The sequence below is a fragment of the Tursiops truncatus genome, chromosome 19 (assembly GCF_011762595.2).
Source record: "Tursiops truncatus isolate mTurTru1 chromosome 19, mTurTru1.mat.Y, whole genome shotgun sequence".
NCBI lineage: Eukaryota > Metazoa > Chordata > Mammalia > Artiodactyla > Delphinidae > Tursiops > Tursiops truncatus.
In genome coordinates, this window is record NC_047052.1 from 26,515,718 (window position 1) to 26,541,560 (window position 25,843).

A 25,843-nucleotide genomic window follows, 5' to 3' on the forward strand; every position below is an offset into this window, starting at 1 on the left:
GGCCTCAGCAGCTCACCTAGAATCCACGGCAAAGACCCCTTGCTAGCCAGCCCAGCCTCCCACCCCGACACCTGCCCCTGGTTCCACCTCCAGGCTCTTGCTCCTGCCCCTCCGTGATCCCCAAGGCCTCCCTCAGGCTAGACTCCCACCCCCTCCCCAAAGGCCTTCTGCAGCGGCCACTCTGAGGTCCTCTCGTGTTCACGCCTTTGCTTTCGCTGCTCAGGGTCGTCAGTTCTCCAGGAAGCAGGAGCTGGATGCTGCAGGTTCAAGACCCGCTCCGGCCCCTACTGTGTAACTCTGAGCAGGGCATGCACTTCTCTGTGCCCCAGCCACCGCTGCCTAAGCCACCTCATCAGGACTCTGTGAGAACTAAACAAGCTGGTATCTGCCGAGTGTTTAGCACTTGGAAAGGGGCCCAGAAAGGGGGCTGCCGTGGGTGGGCATCTCTAAGCCCTGGGGAGGTGCCCTGCTCGCTGGTCCTTCTGCAAACTATTCCCTCTTGGCCACTCATGGGGAGGCTCCAAGAGGGTCTGTCGAAGCTGAATAAACAGCCCTGCTGGCACCAGGGGGAGTCCTGGGAACTACAGGGGGGTGGCCCCAGGGAGTTGGAGGTGGGGCTAGGGTCAAGGACAGTCAGATGTGACTGAGCACCTACTGTGTGCCAGGTGTTATGCAAGAGAGAAGGAGCTCGTTTCCCCATCTTTCAAGTGGAGGACACTAGGATGCTCAGATTCAGAGACAACCTAAGTTCTTGCCTCCGACAGGAAAGTGGAGACTCAGGCAGGGAACATCTTCTTGGAGACTGGCCTTCTTGGGTCTGGGCTCAGAGGACCACTGTCGAGGCCTGTCTCCAGTGGGGAGAGACAAGGCAGTGCCAACCCTGTGGCTCGAGGCTGCACCCCGGGAGCCACACTTCTGGGAGTCCTCCAGGCAGGCCCGAGCCCGCCACAGCCTCCCCACGGCCCAGGCCTGTCCTCCCTCAGGGCTATCAAAACAAGGAACAATTCCTGCTCACTGACCACTGATCAGATGCTTTTCATGTATCTTCTTATTTATCCTCACAGAGGAGGAAACTGAGGCTAGGAAAGAACTGACTTGCCCAAGGCCAAGTTCCGAGAAGGCAGAGGGGGACCTTGCCAGGGGCCAGCCTCAGGCTGCTTTTTTCTGAGGAAGACCTCAGGCTCCATGCAAGAGACTTCTGAGCAAGCAGCCCCTCCACAGGGTGCGCGTCCCTGCTGGGGCCCCTGCCTCATCCCCACCCCCCAGGCTCTGTTGGCGCTGGAGGGCAGGGCCTGGGGCAGGAAGAGTGCACAGTGCTAAGGAAGGTGGGATGGGGCAGGAGGGGCACACGGTGTTATGGAGGGTGGGCTGGGGGCAGGAGAGGGCGTCCACAGCACAAGAGCTGCAGTGCGCTTCCTGCGGCATAGTTCTCGGAGCGGGGTCAGCTCTAGCCAGCAGAGCGCAAGTCAGGGCCCAGGGCGTGGTCCTCCCAGATCTCCACCGCCCCGTGGGTGTGTGTGTGAGGGCAGTGTCTGCCCCTCCCAGTCCAGGTGTGGCCGCCCAGGTCCCCATGCCCCACCAGGGGCAACGGGACTAAGTCGCAGCGCTTGCACCACTAAGGCTCAGGCCCCTGGGGATGGGCTGGGCTGGGCTGGGCCTGGACAGGCCATCGGGAGCACCAGCCCGGTGGCCCACTGACCTTGGCTCAACCCTCCACCGACCTCCCTGCACCCTCTCGACCCAGGAGTGCAGATCCAGGTAATCCTGATAGAGGCCAAAGGTCCCCAAGAGGGGGGCCCCAAAGGCCGCAGCCAGACGCGCTTTGAGTCCCCCGATCCCCAGGGCCGAGGGCTCTCATTGGCTCTTGGTGACGTCAGAGCCCGTCCCCGCCTCCAGGTAGGCGCCAGCTCGAGGCACTGCGGCAGCAAGGGAGGGGGCTCTAATGTCCTCTCTCTCTGCCTGTCCGGGTCCCCTCATCTGTGACCTTGAGCGCTGCGGGGGGGGGGGGGGGCGGGGGGGCCTTCTGAGTGCGCGCAGGGCTGCTTGGATTCCTCCCATCAACCGCATCAATAATTCAAGGACCGGGTCTGCAGCGGCGGGTAGGCGCTGACGTCGTTGCCTGGGTAGAGGTCGGCCCCATGGCCTCCGGACCCGGCAGGGCAGGCTACGGGGTATGTGTGCCCCTGCCTCTCCCTCCTGGAGTTAGAACAGCACCGAGCCTGGGCACCTGCTGCCCCCAGGCAGAAGAAGGAGGCACCCTGGTACCCCCGGGGCCCCTAGCCCTGCAGGTTCATCCCTCCAGCATTGCCTTCCTACGCCCAGAAAATAAGGCGCAGCGACCCCCTTCTCCCTTCAGGGACCCCAGCCTGACGGACCAGTTAACACCATAACCCAGACTTCCCTACTTCTGCCTGACTAGCACCCTGCAGTCCCCCAAACAACCAAGACAACCCGCGCAGGGTCAGGAGGTGTCTGCTGGCACAGACACGCAGGGAACAGCTTCCACAGGGCTGAGGTGGTCACAGGCGCCAGGCAGAGCCAGGTGGGCACATGCCAGGCGGAGGGCACACCGTCAGTGGAATATACACATGCCTACACACCGATCCGTACAGGCTTACAAACAAGTCACAGCCCGTTCCAGTTTGTGCAGAGATTTCAGCCTTCCCCGCCCTTCCCTGCGGACCCTGACCAGCAGCTACCCACAACCGCTGCAGCAGACCAGGGTGCCTGGAACCTGCTGGCCTTGCCCAGTGACCCCCAAGGTGAGGCGACTGAAGGCAGAACCACCACCAGACAGAGGTAGAGGGATCCCCTCCCTCCCCGCCCGCCTCGCCACCGCCAGACTCCGCACTCACCCCATCCCAGCACTCCGGCATCTTGCTGAGGGAGGCGACCCGCCTCGACTAGGAAGGGCAAACAAAGGCCTGAGTCACCAGAGTCCAGAGAGAGGGGGCAACGCAAGTAGGAGACCAGCGGCTCTATGACGGGGCACAGCTCCCGGGCCATTTATATGTAGAGCCAGGGGGGGGGGGGGGGGGGGGGTGGGGGTGGGGCCCTGGGCTGGCCCCTCCTCCCTGCGGGGTTTCTGAGCAGCCACTCGCTCACCCGGAGCCCCTGCTCCCAGATTGGCTTTCAGGAGACAAACTTGGCTCTGATTGGCTTCCAAGGTTCTCACTCACCCCATCTCCTGCTCCTCCCACCCCCAGCAAGACATCAGTCTTGATGGTCCCCAGCCCCTGCAGCCGGCCCACCCCCAGCACAGAGGCTCACAGCAGCAGCTGCACACGGGTCCTAGGAAGACAAGAGGCCACGTGTACAGGTGTGCCCTGTGACAGGCACACAGGAGCCTCTCAAAGACGAGCACACCGAAGCAGGGCAGGGTGGACCACACAGGCATGCCCTAGACAGCAGAGCCCTTGACCCATACCCTGGGAGCAGGGAGGGCCCGAGAGCGCCCCAAGCCCAGCCTCCACGTCAGAAAGGCCTAGATCCCTTAACCTTGAGGGGATACGGGGAGTCACTGCTGCCTGGGGCAACCTGGGTCATGACCCTACTCCAGGGGACTGCTCCTTCTCCACCCCCAGGGTCTCCCCTTGGGCAGCCCCCACTTTGCCCACATGTATACGCAGCACCTGCTCATGCTGGGGAAATGGGGCCTGGGGGCCTGGGCAGATTGCAGGACCAGGGAGATGGTGGGCGCACACCAGCTCTGCCCTCCCCCACCCCCACCCTGCAAAAGGGGCTGGAGGCCACTAGAGACAGGAGGAGGGACGGGAGGCAGCTTGTCCATGTGGGCATGCCCACCTGCCGCAGACACACCCAGCCCTCTTTCCTGGGGCCACCCAGCCTGGGGCTTGGCTCTCGAGTCTCTGGGGAGCAGGATGCTCGAGCCGCCTCCCGCCTCCCGCTGTCCTGAGCAGCAGGACAGGTGCTGGAGGTCACGTGGCTCAAGATTTGGGGGTGGAGCTGGCCAGAGACATGCAGGCAGAGTAAAGAGATTAGAAGGGGCAGGGAAAGGAGAGCAGAGAAGGAGAGGAAATAGGCCAGGGAGGGGAGCAGAGGAGGGAGCCCAAGGGCTGAGAGAAGCAAGAGCAACAGAGAGAGGGAGGGGTGTGGGCCCCTGTGCCCCCATTCTGTCTCTTTGGTGAGGGAACACGCCACTCGTCCCAGCCTATGCCGACAGCCCTGCACGCTGGCTGGCTGCCCTGGGGGAAGGTGGTCACCTCCCCATTTCTGGGTGCCTAGTGACCTGGCCAGCACCTGCCACGTATGCTATTCCTGGCCATGAACTCTGCCTGGGGGGCATCAATAACTTTCCTTGCCCCTCTCTGACCTCTCGCACTGCGGGCCTAGTGCAGAGTGCTGGGGGCCTGTGGTCTCCCAGGGCAGCCGGGGTGTGGAATGGGCTATCCCCCAGTCCCTCCTGTTCTGTCCATGTTCCCTGTTCCCTGCAGCCACTTCGGCACAGGCAGAGGCTCTGGCAATTGAGGTGGTGTGCAAGAGCACAGCCCTGTCTGCAGACAGGCCCACAAAATCCTCCCATATGCTTCTGGAAGAGGGGCAGGGTGGGGTGGCCTCCCACCCTTTCTGCCACTAAAACCCTGCCCCTTCATGGTCCCCATCCAACCTTATGCCCACCTGAACCTCTGAGTAGCCTTTCCCACCCTTGGACCTGGGAGATCTCAGACACTGCCCACCCCAAGCCACGGCCTCCCAATTCTGCTCAGCTCAGTGGTTTCAAATCCACAGACCTGAGTTTAAATTCCAGCTTCCCCACCCACTAGCTGGGTGACCTTGGACAAGATTTTTAAACTCCTCTGTGCCTTAGTCTCAACTGTCAAATAGGAATTGTGCCTTCCTCACAGAGCTGCTAGGATGAAGAAAAGACTCATACATCACTACATGTAGCGGCCTATATGCAGGCCTATATGTAGGCCTCTCCCAGGCCTGCCCAGGGGAGAGATGGGATAATCTGCGTGTCTCTCCAACCTGTTGGCCTCCTCCCTGGAGGTTGTACAGTTGTGGCTGAATAAGGCAGGCTCAGGTCCTGCTAGCCAAACCCTGCTAGTCTTTGCTGTGTGACCTCAGGCAAGTCAGTCAACAACTCTGAGCCTCCACATCTGTAAATGGTAGAAAAGCAGTGTAGCTGCTTGCACAGGTAGCCTTAGGGAGAAAGGGTAACACATAATCTTCACAAACCTATGAGACAGGATGAAGTGCTGAAGCACAGAGAAGTAAATTCTCCCACTCAGCTGGTAAGCAGTGGAGCTCAGCACCCCGGGCCTGAGGTCACATTAAGAGTAGGAAATGCTTAGTACCGTATCTCCCACGTGCCATACTCCATCCAGATGCTTTGCACATGTTACTTTATTTTATCCTCTGAACACCCACTTTACAAACAAGGAAAATGAAGCACAGAGAGGTTCTGTAACCTGCCCAACATCACACAGCCAATGGGTACAGAGCCAGGAACCACACGCAGGCAGTCTGGCTCTAGTGGCCACTAGTCACAGCCCAGGGTCTGAGTGCCCAGACCAAGGGCACCAACCCTGACCCTGCAAACACCCGGGGAGGGCTGAGCTGCCTGCCTCACTCTACAAATGAGGTAGTGACCTGTACTGGAGGTCAGGTGGCAGGGCCAGGACCTGGACCCAGGTCTTCCTAGTTCTAGTTTGTCCTTCTGCCTCCCCCACTGGCTGGGCCCACTGAGGCAAGGGACTGAGCAGGATAAAATCCCTGCCAGGCCTTGGCCCAGACAAGGGCCCTCCTGGCAGCTGCTTTACTGAAAAAACAATTAAAAGAAAAAGCAGCCGCTGTGTGGTGTACCCAGAGTACACAGTAAGGCACCTTTCAACACACGCTGCACTTTACCAAGCAAAGGATCTTGAGAACCAAGGTCCCACACACATGGGGTGACCACCCTAGTCTGGGCCCGGCAGATGGGTGCAGAGGACCCCAGGATTCTCATCACCTATTTCACCCTCCAATCTGCCTCCCAGGGTGCGTGTGTTTTGGGGGCTGGCAGTCAGCACCGTTGGCGTCCAGTGAGTCCCACTCAATGTCGGGCAGGGGCTGATTGCTCTGGACTTTATTTCAGCAGCCCCGTCCTGTGGAGGAGGGTCTGTTTGTTCACACATTCCAGCCCTCATTTGGAGCAGGGAGGACAAAGGGAACTCTGGCTGGGCCTGGGCCACCTTGTGGACACCTCCCCAGCCTCATCCTGTCTTCTCGAGCTCCAGAGGCCTTTGTGTTTGGAGCTGGTGCTCCCAGGAGACCAGAGCATGTGCCCAAGGGCCACTCTGATGCCTCTGCTTGCGTCCTTGAAGGACGGGTGACCCAGGGTCAAAAGCACAGTTCGTATCCAGATCCTCAGATCCTGGCTGCAGCTCCGTGCGCCTGGGAGAGGAGCCGGCGGGCCACCCCTCCTTCCACGTCACGCCTGCGTCCAGACCACAGGGCTGAGGCTGTCACGGGGCTGGGAGACTGACCCAAATTGGATGGTGGCCTGGGGGCTAGCTCCTGCCAGCCAGGAGGAAGGTCCCAGAAAAGCCTGACTTTGTTCGGTAGGTTATGATGGCCAGCGGGGCCCTGGAGCCCTGTGAGGCTCCCATTGTGTCTGCTGTCATGCCTTTCTGAGACCCGGAAATAAACGGCCACTATGGGACTCACAGGGGAGGAATGGTTGGCCAAGTGAGCAAAATCAGAAATCATCATGCAGAGAAATAAAAACAAAGAATGATTTCAGTTTCACAGGGAATCTGGCATCAAACTAAAGAAGACATGGTTGTCCTGGGCAACTGTTGCCATGGAAACGGGAGCTATTTCAGAGCATCAACCTGGCTTTCATAGGAGGAAAGTGCTGATTCAGATGACAGCATCCTCACTCCCCCAGACCTCTCCTCCTTTCCCTGTCCTGTTCAAGGAGAGAGGGGGCATTTCTCCACGGGACAGAGGGGAGGCAAAGCCACTGTGAGCAGTGGGGGTGGTCCTGGAGGCTTCCAACTGCCCAGTCCCTGTGGCTTCAGGCTGGGGGCACGTGGAAGGGCTGTGAGCCTCCTCTGAAACAGGCTGGGTGGGGGAGGGGCCAGCCAGCAGCTGGTCCCCATCTGGGGAGGCTGAGCAGAGACCTACCTTCCAGTCTGTGTCCACAGCCAAGAGGAAGGTGTCGGAATTCTCCTAAAGCAAGGCAAACAGAGGGGGTGGCTCGTTAGGCCCCAGGCTGGGCCAGGCAGGGAAGGCAGGCGGCCACAGGGGCTCTGCCTTGAGCAGACTCACTTGCTGTTCCCCAGGCTATCTTTTTTTTTTTGGCCACACCATGCGACATGTGGGATCTTAGTTCCCAGAAGAGGGATCAAAGCCGGCTCCCTGCAGTGGAAGCATGGAGGCTTAACCACTGGACCGCCGGGGAATTCCCTCCCCAGTCTATCTTAATGTTAACAAAAGTGACAGAGGGCTTCCCAAGCGCTGGGCATCAGGCCATTTAGTACCTGACAGATGAGGCTACGAGCAGCTACACACATTGATTTTACCTGTTAATTTTTTTTTACCTATTAATTGAAAACGTGAAGATTTCCACTTTGCAGGTGAGAAGGGTGAGGCTCAGAGAGATGGAAGCACATGGCTAGAAAGTGATGGAATAATCTCTGACCCCAAATTCTTGCTGTTCAGCACTTTGCCCGCTGTCCCCACAGATGACTTTTGAGGTGCCCATCAGGGCACAAGCGCAGAGGCGGGCCTATCACACCCACTTTAGGGATGGAGAAGCTGAGGGAGAAGGGGGCTTTTCTGACCTACGCAAAGGCGCTGTCTGGGCCTCTGCAGTAGCTGCTCCCACCTTTCCACACCTGCCTGCTTCATGCTCTCAAAGCACCAAAATCCCCTGCTTTTAGGCTCATTTATGGTGACTGGTGTGAGTCTCTGATTGGTGCCCATCCCTCCCACTGGACTGCAGGCACCGGGAGGGTATGGACCACGTTTGGCTCAGCTCTCAGCATGAAGCCTGGCATGGACCGGGCTCCTCAAACACAAACAGATTTGGATGAACAAGTCTAACTTCATGAGTGAGGGGAGCACGGCTTACATATGCCCACTGTTTATAAGGTGGCAAAAATGGAGAGTGGAGGAATGGGGGCCTGAACCCCATGTGTCTGCGTCGCCAGGCTCTCCCCGATGCAGCCCGGCGGCCCTCAGACACTCTACACCCGCCCTGGGTCTCTGTCTGGGGAAGGAACCTCATGGGGGGATCCCACATATCCAGGAAGAGCAGAGATCTGGGGCCTCTGCCCTGCCTTCTACTGGGTCTGTCTAGAACCCTCTCTGCTCTCCTCTGCTCACTGCGGGCAGATCACTTAGCTTCCAAGCCTCAGTGTCTGTGAGGATTAAACAAGGGGCACAGAGAGCAGTCACTCTCTCCTTGGCACTGCTGCACTGGACTCTGTGTGCTACAGATGCTACTGGATACATATGTGGATAAATGAGACAGACGAGAACCAGGATATTATGGGAGGACAGCGAGCGAAGGGCAGGGCTACTAGGTGCAACAAGGAGGAAAATGAACCCAAGTCACAGGAGCAGGGAGGAAAACACTGAAAAGCAGCGAACCTGATGTTTTCACCCACCTGCATTCTGGCAGTTGGAGTGGGAGGGGTGATGGAAAAAATCAGACAGCACTAGAGGCTCTCACACGAAAAAGGAAAGCCAGCTCTCAGATGAAATCAACAATGGCTCTCCTCCCCTCCTGGTTCCTCCAGGGCCTGGGGGCTCTGCCTGGGGAGGGGAGGAGAGCATGGTGGCCACTCCTGGACCCTCCAAGGAAGGGGGTAGGGGTCTGGGGGAAAAGGTCGAGGCTGGTTATCAATGAATCCTCTTACCTTGGAAGACCTTGCCCGAGGGGGGGCCAGGGAAAGAGATGCAGGAGATTTTCAAGGGGATGGGAAGCTTCAGATGGGCAGGACCCCAAACCAAGAAACAGCAGGCATAATACAAGCCAATCCAGAGACACTGGAGGCCTGGGAGGAACCACATGAACATTCCAAGGAAAACCGGTGGGAGAGAGGGCCCAGCTGAGAGGAGGGGAGCAGGCCCAGGAGCGGCCTAAGGAGACCCAGGTGGGGATGCAGGCATGGGGAGAATCAACAATTCTTCCACGTAGCCCTGGACACACCAGGCAAAGACTTCAGAAGCAAGCGAGTCTGCAATGGCGGAGGGACGGTGGGTAACCGTGTGGAAGTATTTGCTCCTCAATGCATTCAGGGAATTTGCACCTGGAAGGTTGAGGAAGATTTAAAAAGTGAAAAGGACTGGCACTTCTGTCCCGCGCAGCTTGACGGGGGAATCTGTCCGTGGGTGTAACCGCCTGGGAGAGGGAGGCAGAGAGCGAGGCAGAGCTTCAAGACAGGACTGCACCAGTTGTCACTGAAATCTGCAAAGGCCACACTGGGAGCACCTAGGAGGATTTTGGGGGGTTGAGGATGGGGCCATTAGTACGCCTTGGGAAAAGCAGATGTGACCAGTGACCAGGTCTACAGGGCTTGTGCTGACCCGAGAAAGGAGAGAAACTCAGCTGGGGATTCGCAGCCTCCGTGGAGGACTGAGACGCAGACCATCGTGCAGGGGAGCCAACTCTGGTCCAGGTGGGATGAGGTGAGAGACACCAAATGCAGCAGGAAGAAGGCAGAGCCCGGGGGCTGGTCAAAGGGGCTCAGGGAGGGAGGGGCAGCAAGCTGCTGGGCCAGGCTGGGCAGAGAAGGGGTGCGAGGGGCCCTGCCAAGGTGGGGGGTGGAAGAGACAGGCATGGAACGTGTGAGGCCAAGGTGCCCTGCGCGCTCTGTGCCACCCACAGCTGCGCACCCCGTACCAGCAGGCAGCCCCCTACCCCTGAGCCCTGGTGATGAGTGCAGGGGTCCCTGAGAGCCACCATCTGGCCCACCACGCCCTCACAAGAAGGCTGGTGTCTGCTCGCATGCCTCGAAAGATGGGCTGTTTGTGGGGAGGAGGGACTTTTCAGAGAGTTCTGAAAAACTTCTTTCTTCTTTCTTCTGAGCTGCATCACAATCTATAGCTTCCACCCAACCCAAGTCTTTACTGAGAGCCTACTGTGTACCAGGCACTGTGCTAGGAACTGGGGAGATCGGGGAACCAAACGGACAGGGTCTCTGCTCCAGGAGCCTGTGGGGCAGAGCCCGAGAGCCCTAAGTGCCAGGCCCGGAGGGTGTGCGGGTGTCAATATTAGAGCCGGTGGTCGGAGAAGGCCTTCCTGAGGAGGGGGCATCTGAGCAGAGCCTGAACAAAACGAAGGGCCAGCCCTGAAGAGTCCTGCGGCTCGCGTGTCCCAGGCAGAGGAAACAGCCGGGAATATGACCAGCCTGTTCGAGGAAGAGCAGTGAGCCTGGGAGACAGGATAGGAGCCAGCAGGGGGAGGGGGTGCAGAGCACACCCTGGGCCCCGGGAAGGACTGTGGCTGCAACTCCGAGTGCGACGGCAGCCACTGGCCAGCTGGAAGCAGAAAAGTGACATGATGTGTGGAATTTTTAGTTTACGCAAAAAGGATAAAATTACGGGGGTACCTTACCAAAGCCAAGAACAATAGTTAAAAACAGGCCTCAGGAGGGACGGTGGCCAGTAATAGAAATCAAATCTGGTCAGTCTAAGCAAAAAAGGGAAATCTATAATTAGGATACAAGGGTGCCTTACCAAGCCGAGGGCAGGACTCAGGAAGGGCTGGAACAAGTGAACGGAACACATCAGAAAGCCAGGAATGACACGATGTAGTTTACAAGGTTGTACAGAGCAAGGAGACCAGTGGGGAGGCTCCTTGAAGCAGAAGGAAGGCGGGTGGGGCTGCCATGCCAAGGCGAAGAGTGGAAGAGAACATGCGAGGCCAAGGTGCCCTCAGCTTTCTGTGCCGCCCACAGATGCACACCCGTACCAGCGGGGAGCACCTGGGCAAGAGATGATGGGGGCTTGAAACAGGGAGGAAGTAGAATTAGAATCAAAAGTCTACCAAGTGACCAGCTCAACAGCTGTTCCCCGACCATTCCTGGGGGTTGCCCTCAGGTAATCAGGTCTCATAAGTTAACTTGAGGTTCTGTTTTAAAAGTAAAACTGCACCCTAGGAATTCCCTGGTGGTCCAGTGGTTAGGACCCCGCGCTCACACTGCTGAGGGCCCAGGTTCAATCCCTGGTCGGGGGCGGGGGGGGGGGGTGGGCGAAACTACGATCCCGCAAGTGGCGGGGCAAAAGAAAAAAAAGAAGACTGTACCCTTCTTGGGGACAAGACTGCTGGCCTCATGTGGTTGGGCCCCTGGCACCTGGACAGCCACTCTGTCCCAACATGTGGAACTCAGCAGCTCTTGGGCTTATCTCCTTCTGGAGGGAGAATCTGGGAGGCTGGGGCAGAGCAAAGAAGGGTGTGCCAAGGATCCAGGGACTGGGCTCCTGGCTTCCCCACCTGTAAAGCGAGGGGGGCTGGGCGGCATAACCAGCAGGGACCTACAGCCGTGATGCCCCAGAATTCTATGAGCAATGGACCCATAGCTTTTCCCTGCAGGAGGGAAAGGGAAGCTGTGCTGGGTGTTACCACAAGAAAACGTAAGAATCCGCCTGCCAACGCAGGGGACACAGGTTCGAGCCCTGGTCCGGGAAGATCCCACATGCTGCGGAGCAACCAAGCCTGTGCGCCGCAACTACTGAGCCTGCGCTCTAGAGCCCGTGAGCCATAACTACTGAAGCTCTCGCGCCTAGAGCCCGTGCTCCGCAACAAGAGAGGCCACCGCAATGAGAAGCCCGAGCACCGCAATGAAGAGCAGCCCCTGCTCACCGCAACTAGAGAAAGCCTGCTCACATTAACGAAAACCCAACGGAGCCAAATAAATAAAATTAAGAACATTTTTTAAAAATGCTATTAAAAAAAAAGAAAACGTGGGTAGAGCTAATTCTGAAATCTAACGCCTGGTGTTCAGACGAGGGCCCTTTGGGATAAAATAACAACCTCAGATGCCTTGATGCCACTGCTCCTGGAAACACTGCTGGTAATACTTTCTCTCATACCTCAGGGGCTTATGAGGAAAAAAGAGAGGCTGCAGACATGAAAGGCCCAGGTAGTTGGGGAAGCATCGTGACCCCACTGGAGGCAGCACTGCCCAGCAGGGACCCTCTTGGGGCTCAACAGCCGCCCACAACCAGGGGTTGAATACGGGCCTCATTCCCCGAGAGCTGTGTGACCCTGGCCAAGTGAGTTAACCTTTCTGTGCCTCGGTTTTCTCATCACTAAAATGGGAATAACTCTTCTACAGAGCCTCCCAGCCTCAAAGACAGCCAAAGCCACAGCGAGGTTGGCTGGGTTTTAGCTGCGTGGGCGTTCAGCCCACCGGGAACTCTCCCAAGGCGGGGACAAGGCTTCTCAGGGTGGCTCACGGGATGGAGGGCCATCTCCTAGCCATCAGCAAGACTACTTGTCGTGAGGTGGATGGACCTAGAGTCTGTCATACAGAGTCAAGTAAGTCAGAAAGAGAAAAACACCGTATGCTAACACATATATATGGAGTCTAAGAAAAAAAAAAAAGATCATGAAGAACCTAGGGGTAAGACGGGAATAAAGACACAGACCTACTAGAGAATGGACTTGAGGACACGGGGAGGGGGAAGGGTAAGCTGGGACAAAGTGAGAGAGTGGCATGGACATATATACACTACCAAACATAAAACAGAGAGCTAGTGGGAAGCAGCCGCATAGCACAGGGAGATCAGCTCCGTGCTTTGTGACCACCTAGAGGGTTGGGATAGGGAGGGTGTGAGGGAGGGAGACGCGAGAGGGAAGAGATATGGGAACATATGTATATGTATAACTGATTCACTTTGTTATAAAGCAGAAACTAACACACCATTGTAAAACAATTATACTCCAATAAAGATGTTAAAAGAAATAAATTAAAAGAAAATAGACTAAAGGGAAGGCGCGCGGTTTCCTTCTCGGTCACGAGGTGGCGCCCTCCGCCCTCAGGACCGCGAAGGGGCGACTCACCAGCTCAGTGGCGTCCTGGCCCCGGAGCAGTGGCTTCTCCTCGGGGAATCGCAGCTCCTGCAGGCCGGCCATGGTCCCGTCGTGGAGCAGGAGCCCTAGCGAGGGAAGGCGAGGACGAGGGTTGGGCCCTGCTGCGACAGGCACGCCTGGGCCCTGCTCGGACTCTCTCGGCGGGCGGAGGGGACAGCGCAAGCCCGGGCTGGGGCAGGGGCACCGGGGACCACACCGATCCCTCCATCCCCGGACCCCCGGTTCCCAAGCGCAGGCCCAGCGCGGCGCTTCACCCGGGCAGCAAGGCTCCGTCTGCAAGACTCGCCTGCTTGGCTCAGGGAAGGTCATTGTATTATTTGGTCTTAAAAGTTAAAACATGTTCCCTGCCTCCCCCAAAAGAAAAGGAAGAAAGAAGCAAGGGCGGGGGGAGGAAGAAAGGAAGGGAGGGAGGGAGGAAGGATGGAGGGAAGGAAGAAAGAAAAAGAGGAAAAGAAAAGCAAGGCGACACAATACAGGATGACCCTTGAATAAGTTCAAGTAAACTGCATTTATTAAGAAACAGAGGGACAAGTGTGGGGAAGCCAAACACAGGGTCGGAAGCGCCCTGTGGTCAGAAGTGGACAGTGGGCTCCGGGAGGACACAGAGGAAGAGAGCTGAGGGCTGTCCTGAGTGCCTAGAAGGACAGGCCTGGGTGAGGATGGCTCTGAGAGGGCAGAAGGGCGGGCCTGGCAGTGTGGCAGGCAGAGTGACATTGAAGGTGCTGGTCATGATGTACCACCAGCAGGGAGGGATGACACAGTGACCACTCAACCCACAGCCTCCAGGCAGAGGGGCCCAGACCCTAATGGCTGCGTGTTCGTGGGAGACCCCGGGCCTCTGAACCTCAGGAGAGGAAGGGGTCATATGTGCACGTGCGTGCTTGGAGGATCCAGTGGGGGGAGAAGGCAGACAGAGGGTGCCAGGACCCCACAATCTGTCTGTCTAGCCTGGCACTGCCATTCCTCACTTGGATTTCAGGATGGCACAAATCATAGTGCACCAAGAGAAACACTAGGCAAGGAGATGAGCTGGAAATTCACAGAAGAATTACAACTGGCCAGTAAATACACGGGACAATGTTCAAGCTCACCAGAAGTCAAAGATATCCTTTCTTTTTTTTTTTTTTGCCAATGGAATTGGCAACATTTGCAGTGCTGGCAAAGATGCACCCCAACTGGCACTTTTCGCATGCTGCTTGTGAGCGTATAAATCGGTACGTCTTTCTGGAGGGCAGTTTTACAGAATGAATTAAGATCATTTAAAAGGTTCTTACTCTTGGACTCAGCAATCTTCTCCCTGGGAGAAATTTCCTAAGGAAACCAGAGACGGCACCTAATGATTTATCTGTAAGAATGTTCACCACAGTGCCATTTATAATCCAAAAAAAAAAAATCCAAAACAAGCTAAAAAAGCGAAATGTCCGTAAGTAGGGCACTAGACAAACTATGGGTAAATAACTTGTAAAAGATTATTTAATAACATGGTAAAATGCCTGTGTTGTAATAGATTTTTTTTAAAAAGCAGTTATAAAACATACAGTATTATCCAAATTATGAGAAATATGAATAGTTCCATAAAAAAGCCTGGGAGGCTTTTCACAAAGTTAACAGGCATTATCCCTGGGTGAAGGACTGAAAATTAGGGTCTACAGTCTGAAATCAGGAAAAAGCAATATTTAGGAAAGACCGTTTGTAGATCACTAACAACTCTTTATTCTTGCAAAGCACTTCACATCTCCCAAGGTACACTTTCCTGCACTATTAGATTTCACCCTGATGGGAAGTGCGGCCTGACCTGGAAGGATGGAAGGATGACTTCCTATCCTTCCTCCCATCCTCCCTCCCACCCCTCTTCCCTTCCTTCCCAATTCTATTTTTAGTCTTTCTCAAGAGTGAAGCCCTCAGACTTTCCCTTCTGCCCTGAAAGGCTGACAGTCCCACTAGCTGGTTGGTCAGAAGATGCCCCCCCGCCCTGCCCACCCCTGCTCCTTTGGCTTCTCCCCGTGGAAGCCCTAGTGACTGGGGAGTCAGCGCAGTGGCTTCCTGGGACCCAAGGGCACATGGCCTTGGATGGAACCCATTGCTGTGGCAGGGAGGTCCTGAGACCAGGTCGTAGCTCCAGACCCTGCCTGGGCTTCCTTCCATCCTGTCAGAAGCAGGGAGCACCAGTCCTCCAGAATGCTAACATAGACGGCGCCTTGTAATCGCATGGGGCTCCCCTCCTGAGTCTAGTCTGGGTTGAGATGTGCTGGGGCTGGGCTGGGAGCCGCTAGCCACTCAGGCCTCCTGGAAGATTAATCCAGAGCTGTGCAGCCCCCCTGGGAAAGCCTTGTCCCCAGCATGAAAAGGCCAGGCAGGGAGGCCCCTGCCCACCCAGATACCCAGGTCCCTGCACCTTAGTGCCATGCTGGAGCTCTCAGTTCCCAGCGGCTTCTGGGGAAACCAGCTAACACAACGCAGACGGGCTGTATTTTTAGAAAGGCGTCCTCTCCCCTCTCCCCCATTTTCTCTTCCACCCTCTCTGACATGTGCACACTCACTCATCCATCCATCCGGGTGGGGAGCTGCAAGCAGGGCCACCCTGGAAAACTCTTCTCCCATTAGGGCCTTTTTAGCCGCCAACCCCCCTGAATACTGAATTCAACTAAAAGCTTTGGCAGCACTGGGGTGTCCCCGCCCTCTCCCAGGCCTGTTATGAAACCACAGTGGAGACCATCCTCCCCACCATCCTCCCCAAGGACGGTTCTATTAAAAGGGCTGAGAGTGGGCAGCGCAGGGACAGATGGGCTGTGATGAGGGGGTGGCGGGGAAGGGGGCTGCAGAGAGAAACCTCATAATCCAGAGAACTGGGGATGTGTCAGCCTGTGGAAAACAGGGACAGCCCAGGGCCCAGCAGGTGACGTGGGGCTCGGGAACAGAGGCCGGAGGGGACATTCCCACAGGGTGGTGGCAGACGAGTTTCTTCCTAACAAAGTTATGATTTTAAAAAAAGCTGCTAGATGATGTTACAAGAAAATGAGATTCCCATCAGATCAGTATATTGTATGCCTGAAACTTATACAATGTTATATGTCAACTGTATCTCAATAAAGCCGGAAAAAATTTTTCAGAAAAAGAGCGTGAATGTGTTTGTAAATATTCTGGCATCCCTTGGCCCTGAGAAGGTGTGTTTTGTTTTGTTTGGTTTTTTTTTGCGGTACACGGGCCTCTCACTGTTGTGGCCTCTCCCGTTGCGGAGCGCAGGCTCCGGACGCACAGGCTCAGCGGCCATGGCTCACGGGCCCAGCCGCTCCGCGGCATGTGGGATCTTCCTGGACCAGGGCACGACACTGTGTCCCCTACATCGGCAGGTGGACTCTCAACCACTGCGCCACCAGGGAAGCCCCCTGAGAAGGTTTTTAAATGTGTTATTTACTTCTCTAATCATGACAATTGCTATAAAATAAAGTTCAGAAAAATCAAAAATAATAAATAAAAGAGAGCGTGAGATTCCTATCAACCGCCCACAAGGAAGCCTGAGTCAGGTGTGTCAGGAATCAGGGAGCAAAAGGCAAATGGGGTGCGAGATCCCAGGGGTCTGTGAAGCAACAGCAAGGGACCTTTTCACTTTGCCTTTTTTCCCCTCTTGATCCCAGATTCTCTAAAGGCAACACAGAGTGTTAGAACCAAATGGGCCTGGGGTGAATTCCAGCCCTCAGCTTCTCGGTGGTCCGGCCTAGCGTCCCTGGAATCTCTTCTGTATCACTCACTGCCTAGCTTTATTTTGGGCAGATCACTAAGAGGATTGCTTACCTGCAAAATGGGAGCAGTAGCCTTCCTCTGCCCACCTCAGAGAGCTTTGAGGTACAACAGAGACAACAGATAGAAACATGCTTTTTAAATGGAAGATTTCTGGACCCATTTGGATGGGACAAAAATAACATAAGTGACTGGGGTCCTCCTAACCTTCCTTTGCCTCCTTAAGACAACTCTGCAGTTTCTTTTTCTCTTGTCTCCTATTTAAGGAAGGGTTCATACCTGCTGGCAGGGAGGCTCCACTGATATTTCAATAAATGGACGGGAAAGGGATGAGGGAGAGAAAGCCCGGGCTCTTTGGCTGGGGGACAGAAAGGAGCTCCCGAGCAGCGTGAACGTGGGTGGATTCTTTATGGGGAACTGCATTGCTTTTCAATTACTTTTGGTTGCTGATTCGTGCTTCTTTAAACGTGATTCTATCCTGGGCCACGTGAACCCTCACACTTATTAGGGTTAAAACTATAAACAATTACTATGATCATTCCTGAGCCTTGTCAGTAAGTGCTTCAATTCAATCGATCAGTGGCAGTTACACAAGCTATGGAATAAAGCAACTGCTGAGTGGGAGCGCGGCTCAGCAGTAGTAGGGGGCGTTTGGAAACACACGTGGGGATTTTGGGTTGTCTCAGCCACTGGGGGCTCCTAGAGCATTTAGTACCCGGGAGCCAGAGGCGTGGAAGGTTGTGTGAGGACAGTGCTGCCCAGCCAAGCATCGCTCCCCACCCCAAAACACCCAGACCTGTCCCACCAAGAAATGCAAGAGCTGAAGGTGAAGGAAGGCCAGACATCAACAGGGTAAAGTTAGCACATGCAGGCGAACCAGACCTTGTGGGACAAGGAGAAACCAAACTGTAAAAGCGGAAGGGCTGTGCAATGGCTTTTTTTTTTTTTAACCACAGGAGTGAGGGGGGCCTCTTGGCAGGTCATGGTCAAGGTCTTGGTCCAAGATGCCCTGTGGATGGTGCACTCCTGAAAGTCCTGATTATAAGGTCCCGTTATTACAAGAAAAGCCACAAGCAAATGGAACAGGGAGCAGAGCCAACCTGGCTTGGCCAGCTCTGCCCTGGGGGAGGGGTCTGCGCCACAGATTAAGAACGATGTCGCTAAGGGCAGGCAGACGACAGACGTTCAAGCCTGAGCACCTGAGGTCCTTCCACCCACACCACGCCAGCCCTGTGGTTTGAAAAGAAGCCCCAGAACTCAGGGACCCCAGAAATCAGAAACTCAACTTCCAACTGTGCTATGTAGAGGGTTTCGAGCCTCCGGGTAGCTGGCCCCTCATATCATTCTCTCTGTCCCGACCCTTACCTCAGAGGGTTGGGACAGCACAGTAGGTCCATTCTACCCACAGGAAGCACGTGCCTTTGTTCATGCCGTTCCTTCTGCCTGAAATACCTTTCCCTATCACATCCCTACAACAACAACAATAATGACGAAAACGATTGTTAATATTTTCTGACACTTGATATGTTTTTGTTGAATGAGATGGAGTGAAGGAATGCTTCTTCACCCAGACTGCAAAGTATTAAACGACTGGTAACATTCAGCGTTGGTGAGCTTGTGGGGAAATAGCACGTACTCTCATACACTGTTGGCTCAACTGCAGTGGGTTCACCTTCATCTGGAGGGCGGGTTGGTAGTTTGTAAAAATGCAAACATCTATCAACTTTGCAATGATATCTCTAGATATTTATCCTAAAGAAAAACACTAAGAGGCTGTGCACAGGGATGCTCACTGCAGCACTCTTTGGAATAGGAAAAAGCTGAAAACAACCCAAACAAATGTCAGGAGAATGGTTAAATAAACCATGGCACATCTACACCCCAGAGCACCATGCAGCTATTTAAAAATTAAGGCAGCTCCACTCAAACAGATAGGGAAAGCATTCTAAAATATGCAGTTAAGAGAAAAAGGAATGCCGCAGAATAATAAGTATAAATAAATAAGCCCCATTTATGTAAAAAATACATGCATCAAACAGGTACATATATTTGCAAATTAAATCCTCAAATGAATCAGGGTAACAGTAATGCTCACCTCTGGAGAAGGATATGGGTTTGGAAGGGTCTAAAAGGAGACTTTACTCTACACAGCAGACATTATCAAATCTAAGATACCATCGCTCATAGCTGACACTAACATTTTATGCACCAAAAGAAGAGAAAAAACACTGCCAATTAAATTAAGGCATAATACTGTCTCCTACCTTTTAACTTTTTATTTTGAAATAATTACAAATTTAGAAAAATCAAAGAAAAAACAAAGCACAGAAACTTCCCATATACCTTTCACTCAGCTTCCCCTAATGTCACCATGCTACAGAACCTTAATACAATTAAGAGAAACCAGGAAAGAAAATACTGATACAATATGGTGAAGTAATCTGCAGACCTGAGATGAATTTCACCAGTTTTCCCAATAGTCTCCCAGTCCAGGATGCCACATTGCACAGAGTTGTCATGCAGTCTCTTCCAATCAGGGACAGTGCCTCAGTCTGTCTTTTATGATGTTGACACTTGAAAAATACTGATTAGTTAAATCTGTAGAATGTCCCTCAGTTTGGGTTTGTCTGTTGTTTTCTGATGATTAGACCAAGGTGATGCATTTTTAGTAAGAATACAGCAGAAGAGATGTGCCCTTGTCATTGTACCATTTTATGGGTTACAAGATGTCAATCTGTTTTATTATTGGGGATGTTAAGCTTGATCACCCGATTCAGGTGGTGTCTGCCACGCTTCTCCAGTGTAAAGTTACTATTTTTCCCTTTGTAATTAGTACGTATCTTGTGGGAAGATACTCTGAGACTATGCAGACATCCTGTTTCTCATCATACTTTCGCGCACTAATTTTAGCAACCATGGATGATGCTTGCCTACAGTTATTACTGTGGTATTTGCTTAACGATAATTTTCTATTTCCATCATCTCTTCTACATTAACTGGAATTCTCCTCGAAGAAAAAGAGCTGTCTTTTCTTCTCCATCTACTTATTTATTCAATTACTTATTTTATTCTATGGGTTATAATCAATCTCTATTATTACTTTATTGCTCTGATTGTCCCAGATTTGGCCATTGGGAGTTCCTTCAAGCTGGCTCTTGGGTCCTTTCACCACGCGCCCATCATTTTTTTGAGTTGTTTCTAATTTTCTAGCCCTATATGATGTTCCAAACTCACCTTGCATTTTTTCTGCCTCAATCACTCACACACACACACACACATTCTATATCTATGTATCTGTATATCTATTAAAAGTCTGGAATTTATACTGATACCTCTAATTCCAATTCAACACCTCTCAGTTTATTCTAACTTCCCCCCTTTCTTTAATTGTAATTGTTTTTCTTCCACAATGAGAAACCTGGTTCTCATTATCCCCAATATTTTTATTTGTTCACTCCTAGTATACACACAAAGTAATTTCAGAACTGCTACTCACATAATGAGTTCTTACTATTCAGAACTTTGGGGACTTACTTTATTTTTTTAATATTTTATTCTTTTAGACTTAGGCCCAAAATTTTAAAAAAATATTTATTTATTTATTTAGCTGTGCTGGGTCTTAGTTGCAGCACGCGGGATCTTCGTCTGTGCAGGATCTTTTAGTTGCAGCATGTGGCATCTTTTAGCTGCGGCATGCGGGGTCTTTAGTTGCAGCATGTGGGGTCTTTAGTTGCGGCATGTGGGATCTAGTTTCCTGACCAGGGATCGAACCTGGGCCCCCTGCATCGGGAGTGCGGAGTCTTAGCCACTGGACCACCAGGGAAGTCCCAGACCCAAATTTTTAAAAGCATCTAGCACTCTTGTAAATTCTTTTCTTTTTTTAATTGAAGTATAGCTGCTTACAACACTTGTAAATTCTTAAAAAGGAAAATACAAGTGAAATAAACTGTGTCGGGTCTTCCTAAAACTTCTTCACATTCAGGGTCCAGTGCCTCTGAATCACTCCATCTTGAAGTTGTTGCTGGCTATGCTTTTCCATGAAGTCCCAGCTCCTCTGACATTAAGATCATCTGTGGTGCAGCATTTCCCAAGAGTGCTCTACTACTGATTCCAGGATTTCTCTCCAAGCAGCAAATTTTGGTGTACATGTGATGGCAAGGACAGTAGTCCTGGTGCCCAACTTACCAACAGAGACTGTATTTTAGAGATGTTATGAAAAAAAGGTGCATCTTCGAGTTGCCATAACATAGCTCTTTTTTTTTTTTTTTTTTTTTTTTTTTTGCCGTACGCGGGCCTCTCACTCTTGTGGCCCCTCCCGTTGCGGAGCACAGGCTCCGGACGCGCAGGTTCAGCGGCCATGGCCCACGGGCCCAGCCGCTCCGCGGCATGTGGGATCTTCCCAGACCGGGGCACGAACCCGTGTCCCCTGCATCGGCAGGTAGACTCTCAACCACTGCGCCACCAGGGAAGCCCAACATAGCTCTTTTATAAAACTTTCTTCTGTTGAGGTACAGCAGCAATGTGTGAACTCTGTTTCTGTACACATGTGGTTCCAGGTATTAAATGCAGACATAGGGGCTTCCCTGGTGGCACAGTGGTTGAGAAAAAAAATATTGCTATAAATGCAGACATAATAAGCCTCCAATCCCCAGACCAAGGGCAAGGGCAGACAGAACTGGAATCCCAACAACACACTCCATGTGAGCAGCTTCTGTACGGAGCCAGTAAAAAGTCCTACTGGGGCAGAGACTGTTAATTGTCCCCCAATACCTGTTCTCTTCTTCTTCTTAATAGATTCCCAAATTTTAGACAAGCAGGTAGACAATGGGAATAAAGCCTATTTATGACCATGTGACAGCAATCAGCCAGTTAGATGTAAGTGGAAGCATGTGACTTTGGGGTAGTGCTCTTAAAGGGAGGAGACATGTCATTCTTCAACCTTTCCTTCCTCCTGCTGGCTGGAATATAGATGTGATGGTGGGAGCTTGACAGCCATTTTGGACCCTGAGGCTGGATACTAAAGGTGGCAGAGTGGCAATATAGAAGTCTAGGTTCCTGAGAATCATGAAGTCATAATTCTGGATGGCCTATCTCTAGACTCTGCTTATGAAAGAGGGAAACACACTTTTATCTTGTTTAATCTATTTTTTAATTGAGGTATAGTTGATTTATAATGTTGTGTTAGTTTTAGGTGTTGAGCAAAGTGATTCAGTTTTTTATATATATATATATATATATATATATATATATATATTTCAGATTCTTTTCCCATATAGGTCATTACAGAGTATTGAGTAGAATACCCTGTGCTATACAGTAGGTCCTTGTTTATCTATTTTATATATAGTAGCACATATCTATACTTTGTGTATCCCAAACTCCTATTTTATCCCTCCCCCCACTTCCCCCTTTGGTAACCATAAGTTTGTTTTCTATGTCTGTGAGTCTGTTTCTGTTTTGTTGTTGAATCTATTATTATCGTGGGTTTTCTGTCACATGTCATTGAAGCTAATCTAAACTCGGGACAATTTTCTTGGAGACCCAGCCTATAACATGCTAAAGGAACTCAAAGAAAAGGAACAGGACGGGGCTTGCCCAAGGGGACACAGGGAAATTCTAGGGCTGATCCAGAGCCTACAGCCTCCTCTCTGCATTGAACAGCATCCTCGCTTCAGGGAGTGCGCCAGCCCCTTCCAGCACACGGTAACTGCATCAACACGAGTAACTAGGACCCACATCCAAAAGTTAAAAAGCTCAGTTTGGCACTTTCGGCCACAAATTATCAAGTTTCTTTAACACAGGTGCCTCAGTTCAGTCCTGTATCTTTGCCTAATTTGGCAAATGTTCCAGAAACAAAGATACGCTTGTCCTGGATCTTTGCGCCAGTTTCAAAGGGGTAAGCCGAGGCAACAAGCCTCCTCCAGCTCGGAGGTCTGCAACGTGGTCGGCAGGAGAGAGCGAGGCCAAAGGGGCAGCTTTCTCACTGGCTATTTCTCTCCTGGAAAGCCCCCTTTCCCTCTGAATTGCCTCACGCACTCGTGTTCTGAAGAACGGCACACCCACCTGGCAGAGGAGCGCCCGCTCCAAGCAACTCCCAGGGTCTTCCTGCCTCACATATGATGTCTGCAGAAGGGGGGCCCCGCTCAACCCCAGGCCATTTCTTCTCATAACAGCACCTGGTTGTGGAAATGGCACCCTTGCCCCATCCTCAGTCCATGCGGTACAGGGATGACCACACCCCCAGGGGCGGCCAGGGGCGGCCAAGTGCCCCAGGCCTAAGTCCTTCCTTCCTTCCTTCTTTCATTCATTCATTCACTCTCCAGATATTGATTGAGCAGCTACTATGTGTCAAGCACTATTCTAGGCACCAGAGATAAAAGATTGATCATTACAGACAAAAAGTCCTACCTTTGTGGAACTTTCAGGGGAGGGGGTAGGAAAACAATCAACAAATCTAAGTAAATACAGTGTCAGACATGCCAGGTGCACGAGGAAGCAATGTCACAGAAGGGGAAAGAGCATGGGGCTGGGGGCTGCGATCTGAAACGGTGTGAGAGCAGGCCTCACTGAGAAGGTGACCAGAGCAAGGACATGGATGAGGTGAGGGAGGGGCCCTTGTGGATGCCTGGAAGAGCGCTCAGGGCAGAGGGAATAGCAAGCGCCAAGGCTGTGAGGCAGGGGTTTGCCTGGCGTGTTCAGGTGGATGTGAGGAAGCCAGCGTGGTTGGAGCAGAGTGAGTTGGGGGAGACAAGGAGGAATGCGGCCCAAGAGGGAAGAGCAGAGGCATCAGATCACGTTTCGTCTAAAAGGTTGTTAGAAAAACTCCGGCTTTTCCTGAGTGAGATGCCTTGGAGGGTTTGGAGCAGTGGGATGATGTGACAGGATTTCCTTCCATGTTCTATGTGTAGAACAGACCTAGGGGGTGAGGGTGGAAACAGGGAGACCAGTCACTGTATTAATCCGGGAGAGAGATGCTGACGGCCGTTGTGGAGGTGGTGAGAAGTCCTCAGGTTCTGGGTATGTTCTGAGGGTAGCTCCAGGGGGGAGCTGCGGATGGATCAGCTGTGGGGTATGAGAGAGAGAAGAGTCAAGGGTGATTTGGTTTTGTCCTGGGCCACTGGAGGGGGAGAGCTGCCATTTATGAGCCCGGAAGACCTTGGTAAAAAGAGGTGGGGGGAAAGCCCAGGCGGCTGGCTTAGACCTGAGTCAGGTGGGGCTGCAAATGGCAGGTGGTTATAAGAGTCTGCACTTCAGGGGAGAGTCTGGGACTGGAGACGTCACCACACAGACGATGTCTGAACGCATGAGACTAGATGAGGTCAGTTAGGGAGTGAGTGAGGACAGAGAAGCGGCCCCAGGATGAGCCCTAGAGAAAGGAGATGAGGAGAAAGCAGTAGAGAGTGTGCAGGAACAGCTGGAGAGGTAGGAGCGGGGTGCGGCAACCAAGTGGACACACTACATTTGGCTTCAGAGACAGTTCAGGGAGAGGTGTGGGTTCCAATCAGGGCAAGGCCTTTGCTGGAATATTTGAGAAGCTCTTTGCTGGGGTTATCAGGAGGATGGTATGTGAGTCAGCAGCCATTTTGCCACCACGAGGAAGGGACTGACTTGGGGCCGAACCAACCCAAAGAATGGAACTGATAGGAGTGGGGGAGAGAGAGAAACAGAGCCTGATGGCCTTCAGCGGCCATAGGTCCACTGTGCTGCACAGACACCCTAGTCTCCCTTCTTTGTGTCAGGCTAAGTTCAGTTTCTGTCACTTGCAAGGTCTTTTCACCTGCATGGTCCAGAGGGGCCAAGCGAAGCCCAGCACCCACCTGTCTGGCAATCACACAGGGTAGCCAGGCCTGGGCGTGGGGTCAGAGGGCTCACGGGCTTGGAGGCAGGGCTTCCCTACCACACTTGAATGGCAACACCACGGTCCACCCTGGCAGTTCAGGCCTTTTCCAACCCAGGCACTTCCATCAGGTGAATCCGAAGATGCAATGGTAAAAAGGAGCCCCAGAACATTCTGCGGCCTGTGGTCCTCCTGGATGACCACTTCAGATTGCAGGGGACCTCCAGGCCACCGCTGACCACTGTCCCTCTCTGCCCTGTCCCAGGATGCTGGGTTCACATATGATGTCTGTCTCCAAAGCAAACAACTCTGGAGCTGGCAAGGGCTTTGGGCGCAGTGGGCTAGAACACTCACTTGATGGACGAGGAACAGGGGTACGCTCAGGTGGGACAGGCCAGGATTCTCACTTGCCCGGGACTGGAGCATCTCCAGGCACACAGTGCCTGCCGTGCACTGCCCCCAACATGTGAACTGAAAAAACATCTCAGTCCCAAAGGTACTGGTGATGGGGCTTAAGACGTATGGCCATTCTGGTTGGAGTACACCTTTCATCTGTGGTTTGGAGTTTACAGTACCTGAGGATTAAGGAAAGGGGAAGGGCGTGCCATGAAAGCTTTTCTGTTATGACACAGAGACTAGGTTTGTGGAAGGCGAGCAGAAGCTCACATCCTACCGATGCTTGGGTGGGTGATGCTCTCGTGCTTACAAAACAGTGTCATGATGATCTCCCCGGCTGACCCTCGGAACTACTCTGTGGGCTCAGCCCAAGGTCAAACAGCCAGGGCCTGATCAGAAGCAGGTTTCCAGACCCCAAGCCCATGGCCACAGGGCCAGCCTCTACGGTGGCTGAGGCACCGGGTCAGATCTGCAGGCACCCCAGCACTGGCTTCCTGGCGCTGCTCTAACCAATCACCACAGCCTTGGTGGCTTCAAACAAGACGTGTCTATTGTCTTACACTTCCGGAGGTCAGGAGCCCAAATCAGTGGCCCTGAGCTGAAATCAAGGCATTGGCAGGACCACTCTCCCTCTGGAGGTGCTGGGGGAGAATGTGTTCTCCCACCTTTTCCAGCTTCTAGAGCTGTGTTCCCTGCATTCCTTGACTCGTGCCCCCTTCCTCCATCTACAAGGCCAGCAGTGGGAGCAAGTGAAGCGTCTTGCTGCAGACGTCACATTACCTTCTTCTTCTGTGGTCTGCGGCTGCATCTCCCTCTGGCTC

The 25,843-nt window shown here is 53.2% G+C and overlaps 1 protein-coding gene across 13 annotated transcripts in view; it reads right to left on the reverse strand.

The window, feature by feature from the left end:
• Positions 1 to 25,843, reverse strand: part of NDRG4 (NDRG family member 4) — a 102,875-nt gene that overhangs the window by 10,136 nt on the left and 66,896 nt on the right. For 4 of the 13 annotated variants that reach the window (XM_073795504.1, XM_073795510.1, XM_073795508.1 and 1 more), the window contains exons 2-4: positions 13,022 to 13,116; positions 7,132 to 7,176; positions 2,856 to 2,903 (exon numbers count right to left, since the gene is read on the reverse strand). In XM_073795504.1, coding sequence (XP_073651605.1) covers positions 2,856 to 2,903; positions 7,132 to 7,176; positions 13,022 to 13,093 — 165 coding nt within the window. In that variant the 5' untranslated portion in view covers positions 13,094 to 13,116. Of the gene's footprint in view, positions 1 to 2,855; positions 2,904 to 7,131; positions 7,177 to 13,021; positions 13,117 to 14,142; positions 14,289 to 23,704; positions 23,852 to 25,843 lie in introns of those variants that run through there. The other 9 variants (XM_073795507.1, XM_073795506.1, XM_073795505.1 and 6 more) reach the window with 6 other exon arrangements.